Consider the following 12,225-nt stretch of genomic DNA (forward strand, 5'->3'; position numbering starts at 1 on the left):
TGTATTCTGATTGTCACAAGCTGTTCTGTAAAAAATGCTTCATACAAAAACAAATATCGAGTGAATTTCATTTTAATTATTCCTGTTAAAGTTATTTTTAAGATCCCAGAAAATTGAGATCTTGACCTATTGTATAGCCATTGTATATTGTTGCAGAGGTTGAAATTGTTTTTTCTTGTTTCGTTGTTGTGTCATCTTATTAAAGTTATCCCTAATCTATTTTATGAGCGTCACGGATGAGTCTTATGTAGACGAAACGCGCGTTTGGCATACTAAATTATAATCCAGGTACTTTTGATAACTATTTACACCACTGGGTCGATGACACTGCTGTTGGACGTTTCGTCCCCAAGGATATCACCAGCCCAGTAGTCATGAATATCAATAATGTGGCCATTTTTATAAATTTCCTGTTTACAAACCTTTGAATTTTTCGAAAAATTAAGGATTTTCTTATCCCAGGCATAGATTACCTTAGCCGTTTTTGGCACAACTTTTTTGGAATTTTGGATTTAATGCTCTTCATCTTTGTACTTGTTTGGATTTATAAAACTTTTGACAGGAGCGTCACTGGTGAGCCTTATGTAGACGAAACGCGCGTCTGGCGTACTAAATTATAATCCTGGTACCTTTGATAACTAATTATGTAAAAAAGAAGATGTGGTATGATTGCCAATGAGACAACTATCCACAAAAGACCAAAATAACACAAACATTAACAACTATAGGTCACCGTACGGCGTTCAACAATGAGCAAAGCCCATACCGCATAGTCAGCTATAAAAGGCCCCGATAAGACAATGTAAAACAATTCATACGAGAAAACTAACGGCCTTATTTATGTAAAAAAAATGAACGAAAAACAAATATGTAACACATAAACAAACGACAACCACTGAATTACAGGCTCCTGACTTGGGACAGGCACATACATAAATAATGTGGCGGGGTTAAACATGTTAGCGGGATCCCAACCCTCCCCCTAACCTCGGACAGTGGTATAACAGTAGTCTTATGTAGACGAAACGCGTGTCTAGCGTACTAAATTATAATCCTGGTACCTTTGATAACTATTTACACCACTGGGTTGATGCCACTGCTTGTGGACGTGTCGTCCCCGAGAGTATCACCTTTCCCAGTAGTCAGCACTTCGGTGTTGACATGAATATCAATTATATGATCATTTTTGTAAATTTCCTGTACAAAACATTTTTTTCGAAAAACTAAGGATTTTCTTATCCCAGGAATAATTAAACTTAGCCGTATTTGGTACAACAATTTGGGAATTTTGAGTCCTCAATGCTCTTTAACTTTGTACTTGTTTGGCTTTATAACTACTTTGATCTTAGCGGCACTGATGAGTGTTATGTAGACGAAATGGTATGGTAATTTTTGTAAATTTCCTGTCCAAAACTTTATAATCCCGGTACCTTTGATAACTAATTAGACAAAACACACATGAAAAGTGATGTTTTGTGGCATATTTGATATATTTTTATATTTAAGCTTACATTTAGGTGTCTTTCATGACTAAATCACTTCAAATCTTTAAAATTGACTAATTAAATCGACTGGTGATTACACTAAAGTGTTTAAAAAGTCTAAAATCTTTCAACAGGTGTACTTTGAGTAAGCCCTTACCTTTAAAATACAATTTACATGAAAAATACTCTCCTAAAGCACACGATTTCATTTTTGCTTTTTGGTTTTTGGTCAATTTCTTGGAGTTAGTGACCTTTAAATATGAGGAAGAGGATATAGTTTTAAAACGGATTACAATATGTATAGGATTACAATATGTAAAGAATTCAATTAAATTATTATGCACCATCTACTAGTATTAGATGATAACATGTTTGCATTAGTAACACAGTTTTCAAAGCTACAACACTTTTGCTTAATAACCGCGCTGAAGTAGCTTAATATGATATAACTAATATTTAAGGATATTTTCTGTGTGTAATTGACTGCAATGCACCATCTGCAAGAAGTTAATGAAAACGATATGAATAAGTAAATATAAGTAATATTAAGTAGGTATAAAAATATATATTATATTCGGCTATTGCAATCGAATTCAGTTGTTCTCAAAATGTTGCTGTTGTATCAGGTATGTCTTTATATTAAGTAGGTATAAAAATATATATTATATTCGGCTATTGCAATCGAATTCAGTTGTTCTCAAAATGTTGCTGTTGTATCAGGTATGTCTTTATATTAATAGTTTAAATGATTAACATACAACTAAAAAAACGCGAAATATATTCAAATACACAATTTTTTTAAGAGTAATATTAATAAAAATTAAAGTCCATAAATAATTCACTTTCTTATGCTGGCTTTTTTTGAAATGCTAAAGAAATCTGTTTTCTGTAATACTACATGTATCGCTGCCCTATTCATTTAAACCTAGTAAATACGTATCAAAGCTTAGCGGAACGTAGGAAACGTGGAAACGTGGGTCTTCGCGTACTTTAAACGTAGTAAAACGTGACAGCGTGATTGGGGCTTAAACCTATAAACTTCATAATTATACGATGTTGTTGTCTACCTGTTGCTAGACCGATGTTTTATCTTAAAACACAATATATTTTTATAAAGTCAGAATGTAAAAACCTGGAGACTTTAGTTTCTTTTTAAATGACCGGTAGCCTCAGAATGCAATTGTATTTTCTATTTTTCTATTTTTTTTTTTTTTTTTATTTTTTTTTTTTTTCATTTTATGCAAACATTGTACCTTTAAAAGAATAATTACAACTCTTTTTCAATGTTTCTTTGCCTAGAACTGACAAAGAGTAACTTTAATGGCAATATTCGTCCGTAGACTTCTTAATAGAGGTGTTGCTTATTCACGATAATTTTTAACTCATTTTTTGACATTTTTGCTTATTATTTAGAAAACTTTAAAAGATGGAAAGACAATTAAATAGCAAAAATGATCAGCAAAAAATAAACAAATTTTGCCAAAATCATTTGTAGAACTGTATGAGTCATTGCCCTTAAATGGCACTCGGTGTATACATATCCCTTAGGGGTGTAAAGCTAAAGCTAATCGGTCGGAACTGTAAACAAACAACTTTATCAGCAATACAAGATCAACAAAAAAGAGATTGTGACATGAATTATGTTCTAGTCCGCAATGTTGGAGTGTGTCCATTGTTCACGATGCAAATTGATGCTAGTAAACAAATTAGACGTAAATGCATATTTTATGCAAATAATGCATCACAAAGAACCTTTGACGGACGGCAAAGAGTTTTGCTAACTGACAGACATTGTCAGCAGTGCTTTAACTCTATGCACATAAAGGCAGAAATATAGATAAAGGGTCAATCAAAATTCATAAGTTGGAACAACGTTACGAAAAAACACAAACAAACATAAAAAAAAACAGCCCACTTTACAGAAAACTAAACACTGAACAACACTTACACCACCCAACTATGTCATTTCACAGATAATTCAAATTCCGAATGTCGAACTTACTCACAATAAATAAGTCGATTATTTCTTAGGTGTAATGCATGTCTGTTGTATAATATAACTGTAGTGCACGGTACAATACTAACTGTCTTTGTTATTTCTTTACATATATATCTATGAAGTTATCTTATATCTTTCTGCAGGTATTATGTATGCTCTTTTTTGGAGTGGTTTATGTAACTTGTGGATCGGATCTATGTCTGACACAACCAGACTATCAGTTGCAAGGACTCGACTACAGCAGAGTATCTGTACGGGGGGCAATTAGGTATCAAAAGTTACTACGACTTAGACATGATAGATAATAAACACAGAAACTCAAAAAGTCAAATTTACAAAAATAAATAAAATATCCTAAGAGATTAACAAAAGGATAGCATTACAAGAAGAACAAAACATCTAAAATATCATAAATGTAATTCTACGAAAATGTCCATGCAAAGAAAAATGTACCTTAATCCTATAATATTATATTTTGAGCATCTGTTGCCTCAAAATTGGTACCTTAAATACCATTAGACTATAGTAATAAATTTTACATTTCACTGACGTATTACCACTATTTAAAATAGCGGATATTCTGTATGCTTATCGTTCTGGAATTGTTAAAGGGGCATTAACTACGATATATAAAAAATAATGTGAATTTTTTTGTTCAATCATTAATGAAATTGAAATAGTGAAATAACAATTTCCATTTTTGAAGCCAATTCGGTTCAATTCAGTCAAAATAAGCTAAACAACTTCGCTGAAGAATAATGTACTGGCAAGTGAATAATTCGACCTCATTGAATCCGTATTCATGTAACCTTGATATAAGTCTTAGCTAGAGATGGGTTACGCATGAATTAGGCGGTTTCAGTTATTAAAGGAAACAAATGTAAAAGGTAAACAAGGGTAAACCATTTGACTAACTGATTCAATTAACAAAAACTCATTCTTATACATGTAAAAACGATGATTAACATGTATTATGTCTTATCATACAGCTATAGCAGCCCAACAGATAACGATCTGTCTACTGCCGAACCATTTTTGTAAATACTAACCAGTCTATGGAAGAAGCGTATCGATAAAAACTTTTCTTATATCACTAATATCAATTGTAAATATGCAGACATTCCATGCGAAAAATGTTGTTTTCGGCAACGAAAAATGTTGTTTTCGGCAACGAAAAATTAAGAAAATACTAACTTTAAAACTTATTGTTCAAATATAAACAACAATTGAGTCTAAATATACATTCATAAGTTAGTTAGAAGCTAAAGTTTATGTCCGTGTAAAATTTGAAGTGCTGTGTTTTTCTTATATACATAAATAAACAAATGCTATTAGTTCTTATATCAATGCGATACTTTTAAAATATCATAGCGGTGTTTTTGTTATATCAATATTAGTACTTATTAGTATTAATATTAGACTGCTGTACCCATATTTTGACAATTTTACCTATTATGTCTGTTTTGTTCACGCATCGTCGTAAATATGACAAAATGTGATGAGACTGTCATACACGTGAGAGGTTAAGCACTATAAAACCAGGTTCAATCCACCATTTTCAAAATTTGAAAATGCCAGTACCGAATCAGAAATATGACAGTTGTTATCCATTCGTTTGGTGTGCTTTATCGTTTGATTTTACCCTTTGATAAGAGAAATTCTATTTTGAATTTTCCTCGGAGTTCAGTATTTTTGTGATTTTACTTCTTAGTAGTATTGTATGTAAATAAGCAGTTTTAGGACCATTGCTTAAATTCAAATTGTTTTGGTAACATCTAACAAATTTCTCAATTGGTTTTGGAAGCAAAACTAATCAAATAAGGGTTTAATAAACAATGTCGTAATCAAATAGCTAAGTATCAAAATGATTGTTCACATATATAACATTTAGCAAATTTTATAATGAACGCACCGAAATAATATATATCCGATATGCTCGCAACGCACGCATGGAAGACTTTCTTTATTGATAACAATGAAACTTACTGGTGACAAAGATGAATCATACTGTCCCTGTTCAGATTAATTCGTCAACATCTGACCTGTACGTTTGAATCTCTTTTTTTATACAAATTAGATCGTTGGTTTTCTTGTTTGAATGGTTTAACAGTAGTAATGTTTTTGATCCTGTATAGCGTGGTTTTCGCTGTGAGCCTAGGCTCCGTGTTTAAAGCCCTACTTTGATCTATAATGGTTTACTTTAGACAAATTATTACTTTGATGGAGAGTTGTCTCATTCGAACTCATGCACCATCTTCTTTCCCACTATAAAAAACTACTTTCCAGTCCTCCAACTGAACGATCTAAATCTATAAATATAGAAAAGATATATACACATTTCTAACGTCAAAAGACATTTACATCTTATTTATTTGTGTTCTTAACACTTTTTTTAGTACTCATTGAAGAAATGAATTTATTGCATAGCGATATACATGTAATATTTCCAACAGAAAGTAACCAAAAGTTAGCGTGCAATAAATTTGAATATATAATTCTACTCAGGACAATATTCCCCAATATTCATGCAATAACCCTATATTATAACAAGCGATACGGATTATTATTTTGCACTAAGAAATGTTTGCGTATTTATACGATCGGTTACCAGTAAAAAACGAAAGTCAAATATCTGTGGTAACAATACATCGGAATGCCCTTACGGTCATCGCGATGTAAAAGAGCGTCCACGCGGCGAGCTGATAATGTTCATAGAGATATCGATTTACCAACGGGGAAAATCTTTGATATAAAAAAATAACTGTTTTCCTTCTCAATATTTTTTTCCATGTTAATAATAAATACGTTTTCTGTTTGACAAGATTTTTGATTTTCGTTGTATCTGAAGTTGTCCAATTTATAGTCTGAGGCTACTCGGTTGGTATCTTCAAAGTTCGGGACATCAGCATTTGTACATTTTATTTGTTTGGATTATTTATTTTACCATTTGAATATTCATTTTAATTTGGAGCTGTATTGGATCGGATTGTTTGAATGCATGTTTCTTTTAAGTAATGATATTTTTTTTGTCTATTTCGATATTACCAAGGCGTATAGGCTATAGCAGTGTAACCAGTATATTAGAATCTAATAGGTCGGTAGACTATTTGCAACCACATTTAATTTCCGCCATTGCATCATCACTTCAAATAGAATTAGTCGGTTAAACCATGTGATTGAAAACAATAGACTGAACAGGTTGTTAACACTTTCAACTATCAATAGGGTCAAGCAACATTTTCGAAATGATAAGTTCATGTAAGCGTTAATGTTGTTACAGTTACGAAATTTTAGTGATATTGATCCTAAAACATTAAACTGGTCATGATCAAAGTTTGTGAATTATGTTTGCAGTTTTCTTGACATGCATTGTGACGTGTCATCGTATTCATTTTACATTAGAAAGCTATAGCAGTTATATTAGAAAAGTATCGCATTCATAAATTTTTGATATTAAAAAATCATCGCTATGATATAAGACAAATCTCGCATTGATATAATAAAATATAGCAGTATCTTTGACTTATAGGTGATTCTGGCTAGCAAACAATTGAATTCATTACAATTGCATTCCACTGAATTTGCCACATGATATTTATAGAATGTGTACATATACAAATGATAAATCGTGCAGTTATGTTTCATTTATTCAACTATTCAATTTTCTCGTTTAAATACACCTTGCTTGTTATTATATTAAATAATTCATGGAATTTATACACCAGACGTATGTCGTGTTACATGTCACCCTGTTTTAAGAAAAGAGTCATTACTTTATGCCGAGAAATCTGCCTTTCTTCGTACAAATGCTAACATTCGTCTGAAATTTCCCATAATGCAACTCGTTGATATAAGACAATATCGCTCGTTGATATAAGAAAAGTTTTTATCGAATCGCTTCTTTCATAGACTGCTAAGGTATTGTCAAGTTCCAGTCTCTGATCCGCAACCCATTTTCTGCATGCTCAAAGAAAAACATGAATAACAGGATTACCTACGTTGTCGATCTAGAAATATCCAATTGCACGAATAGGCTATCTTTGTATCTCTTCGGAGATCGTCCCAATGTTTAATTAAATTACGTCTAAACTAGAATACACACGAAAAGTAAATACATATCACTGAGCCCATGCATTGTAAATTGTTTATTATAGACTTCTTATAATTTTGATATACGTATGTTTCAAATCAAATATCAAAATTTGAGTCAAACCGGGGAATATGTATGTGGGCAGTCCCAAGTGTTAATTGTCATTCCGCGTAGCAAAATCTTTAAGTTCTCGATGTTGTTTGATAAGTGTTTATTTTTAATGACTGGTCAATCTCTTTTAACAACTGGGGTTTAGGAATTCTTAATTCTTTCCGCATGACATTATATTTTCCGCAAAAAAAATAATTCCAAAAGATTTTCATTAATGGGACAAGACAAGACACGACAAATACTTCAATAGTCTCATCTCTTCCTACACATATTGATAAAGTATAGGATCATTAAGAACAACAAGAGCAACTCTGATAAGTGTTATGCGAGACTATAAGACCTATAAGGTAGTTTTTACAAAACGCAAAAATTTTTACAATTATACAAAATATATTTTTCTATATCAAACACATCATAACAGATTGTAGCTAGAAAATAACATACACTTTAATCAGTGGAAAAAACTCCGATTTATCATCATTGGACACGTTCACAAGATCACAATTAAAAGGGCATTTCATTGGCTGATTAAAATAGCACGCACATCTTTATATACTGGACAGTTTAGCAGAACATGTTTCTCATCTTCTTTTATATTATTTTATTGCATTGTATACGAAAACCCCATATGTCATAAAACCAGGTTCAATCCACCATTTTCTACATTTGAAAATGCCTGTACCAAGTCAGGAATATGACATGCAGTTCTTGTCCATTCTTTGATGCGTTTTGTTATTTGATTTTGTCATGTGACTATGGACTTTCCGAATTGATTTTCATCTGATTTCAGTATTTTTGTGATTTTTACTTTTTTTATTAACCACAATGCCTTCAAAACGACTATAAAGTTTCTATTCTAAAGGGGCAACATCACACTGAAATTTTACACTTTTATGATTACCAGACAAATTCGTACATATATATGTTTTTCTATGAATAATCTATATATGTATATATATATATATATATATATTCGTAGTATAACCATCATCATTCTCCATCTGTTTAACTGTTTAATTGGTGTTTTTTTTATAATTTTTATCATATCAAAATTGTTTTTTCTTCTTCATAAATATCAGTATTACAAGACAACTTCATATTCATTACTATAAATTTTACATAATTCATACTTTTAGTTCTAGTTTCAAATCTACTATAACATCACTTATTTCTCCATGAGAAAACCTTTCTATTTACTCTACACGGTGAGATATTTTCGTTAGTTGATAATGATCTAAAATTAGCATCCAACCTATGATACTTCAAAATCGTACAACTCCGTCAAGTTTATGATGGATTCAAGCTTCAGATAAAGGCCATTATATCAATGAACCAAAGATATTGTGAATTTAATAACGTTTGGAATTTTTTAATTTTTTGTTAAAGTGTACAACAGCTAGAACAGCTACGAAAGGTACGATCATCAGGTATTGATGTAACAGCAATGTTGAATCGCCTCAAAAAGTACTGTTATAAGTAAGTATGCATATTTTTATCATGTATAAATATGATAATTGAGGTGACTCTCTTGAATTTTCTAAAATGTTCAGATTTTAATACTGACCTTATTGGAATAAGGGGGTGTTGTATGATCGACTTTGAGACAGGTAATACCGTATCCGCTGGGGACAAAGGATGGCGATGTTTAAACAAATACAGATCCATGTTCGGCCTTAAGCAACGAGACAACCCCATCATTGTAGACATGTGTTTGTGAAAAGCTATAGCATATAGCTCCGTCCGAGAAGACCAAATGTGTATAAGTATAATTGAATTGTTTTTGTGCTGTGTTTTTTTTTTTTTTTTTTTTTTTTTATATTTATTTTGGCTTCTGTTGGTAATGAGTTGTCGTGTAATAAATTATGCCATGTTATCTGTTTTAAAAAAAGTATTTAGCTTTCTGTTCATGACGCTACTCATAAAATGAAATCGACGAATACAGATATAACGCTGAAAAACTACCAATGACTTCAAAATGATCAAGTATAAAATTAGAAATTTAGTCAGGCAAATTCCAATACCAATAAACAAACGAAACAAACAAAACAGCGAGCCAATGTCTGTATATGAATAATGATTTACTTTGGAGGCGCTAGCACACATTTGGGGGAGCTAAACATTGGTTGTAATATTTTGATACTAATTCTGCATGTTGTTAGTGCAAAAAAGAGACTCCTTTTGGTGCTCCCTCATATATTTGATAACCAAATCTGACATTTTAACGCGAAATATAATGATGAAAATTGCTGAATATAGAGATGGACTATTAGAAAATGAACAGATAACTTTCTTTCTAAACCATAATGGTTTCTTAGAATGGTTATGATAACATTGGATTAAAAATCACATCTTAAGTTAATAAATGAATATTTTAACAAAACAAATGACTTACAAAAGCATATGTAGTATATAGGTAATAAATATTATAACACGCCTATGTGATGTTTTATTTTTCATGTAGAGACAATTTCCGTTTCTCCACTGTTAGACATGACGATTACAAACGTCTAAAACTATTTTCCGTCCAGTTATGAAATCTTTTATTAAGTCGATCAGTGTTCATATACCTTAAACAATTCCAATGATTTCTGACGTTTTGTTACGTTTGCAACTGCCTTACACATGGCGGTTTCCAGGCTGAATCTCCATTCAATGCTACGTTAGGTGTATACCGTCCGACTCCCATATAAAAACGACTTGCCTTATTTTGTATCGAATTTATACATAAACATGTTCTATCTCCTCACACTGCCACTCCGGAGCTAAATGAACTCCAAACAATCGAGTCGTATAATTTTATGAAAAAGTCAAATGGTAGTCCTCCAAAGGGTTTATATTTAGATATCACTATTTCCAATGCACGATTTTCGGAATACTTTCAAGTTGATTTATGTCATGCTCTGTTTTAAATTTTATGCATTTTTTTATGTAGAAGCAATTTCCGTTCCTCCACTAACAGACATGACGATTACAAACCGGATACATACACAGAGCCACAAAAGGGGGAATGGGTTGTTACTTCATTATGCGACTCTACCCCTACTTCTACTACGTTTAAAGGAAAGTGGGTAGATCAATGTTATCTGTACCGTGAGTGGAGGAATTGGGTGTGTCCACATGTTAAGTGTAGCGAGAGGTAAGCATCTGTAACTATGGTCACATTGTACAATATGAAACTTGTATTTTGTTTAAAATTTGTGCGCACATGATTTAAAATTTCATCCTTGGCACTGAAGAGGTTCCGTAAAAAAAAACTTTCAGTTTCGATTACTTCTATAAATAATAAATCAACGGTTGAAGCGGAGATATATTTTTGTTTATTTTTGTCTTTTGATTGCTACATTTAAGTGACGATCACGCACCTTGATTTTTATTCTTTTATATAAAAGTATTTTGAAAACTTAGTACTGTCAATTCTGATTAATTGATATTAGTTTAACATCCAGTGGCAAATGTGTCATACAAATTCAAGACCATTATCTATTCTGCAACTAAACCTATATGAATTGATTATATAACTGTTATAGGAAGGCTTGAAAATAAACTCATCATAGATGCCAGGACTAAATTTTGTATATAGGCAAGACGCGCGTTTCGTCTACAAAAGACTCATCAGTGACGCTCGAATTCAAAAAAGTTAAAAAGGCCAAATAAAGTACGAAGTTGAAGAGCATGATGACCCAAAATTCCTAAAAGTTTTGCCAAATCCAGCTAAGGTAATCTATGCCTGAGGTAGAAAAGCCTTAGTATTTCAAAAATTCTAAATTTTGTAAACAGTTAATTTATAAATATAACCATATCAATGATAATTCATGTCAGCACAAAAAGTGCTGACTACTGGGCTGGTGATACCCTCGGGGAATAAATCTCCACCAGCAGTGGTATCGACCCAGTGGAAACCTGTATTCTAAACTTCAATTTGTTATATTTAACCACAGTAACATATGCTGTGTTTGAGATACTGGACAAATATAAATAATGTGTTTTCTTTCTTTTTTTTAATTTTAGGTTGTGTAATGGAGTACAAGCACCAAATTTATACACGTGGTACGTGTGTCAGCCTGACAGTTACTATTATATAGAACTACTGCTGGCCTGTCGAGTTAACGGAAAATGGGTCTTAAAAACTAAAACGGTTTGGTTCCCGCGGTGTTGTGGATGCAAGAAATATTCATGGCAATGTGTTTGAGACATAAATTTAGAACAATTATCATGATATGAAAAAATATAAACTTACAAACGACTTGTTTTAACTTTTATACATAATTTTACCCAGACTAAGCAATCACAAAAAACTGTTTTCTACTTTCCTCCTTAAAGGGAGCCGAAAGATTACAAACGGACATTTAAACTCATAAGTTCAAAATAAATTGACGACTCAATGGCTCAAAATGACAAACAAACAAACAAAAAAAACAAACAAACAACAGTTCACAAAACACACTATACAAAACTGAAGGCTTGGCAATTAAACCAGACACAAGTTGGTTCCTTTTTCCTTTTTCCTTTTTCGATATTCAAATTTTGAAAAATATTACAAG

General features: G+C 31.8%; 1 protein-coding gene across 1 annotated transcript; it reads left to right on the forward strand.

Annotated features, from left to right (window-relative positions):
* Nucleotides 1–2,171: 2,171 nt before the first annotated feature.
* LOC143081998 (uncharacterized) lies at nt 2,172–11,927 on the forward strand. Its single transcript, XM_076257595.1, has 5 exons — nt 2,172–2,204; nt 3,627–3,751; nt 9,071–9,160; nt 10,617–10,820; nt 11,693–11,927. The coding sequence occupies exons 1-5, from the start codon at nt 2,187–2,189 to the stop codon at nt 11,871–11,873; spliced, it is 618 nt and encodes a 205-aa protein (XP_076113710.1). The 5' UTR covers nt 2,172–2,186; the 3' UTR covers nt 11,874–11,927.
* Nucleotides 11,928–12,225: the final 298 nt, after the last annotated feature.

Source organism: Mytilus galloprovincialis, chromosome 7, assembly GCF_965363235.1.
Source record: "Mytilus galloprovincialis chromosome 7, xbMytGall1.hap1.1, whole genome shotgun sequence".
Lineage (NCBI taxonomy): Eukaryota > Metazoa > Mollusca > Bivalvia > Mytilida > Mytilidae > Mytilus > Mytilus galloprovincialis.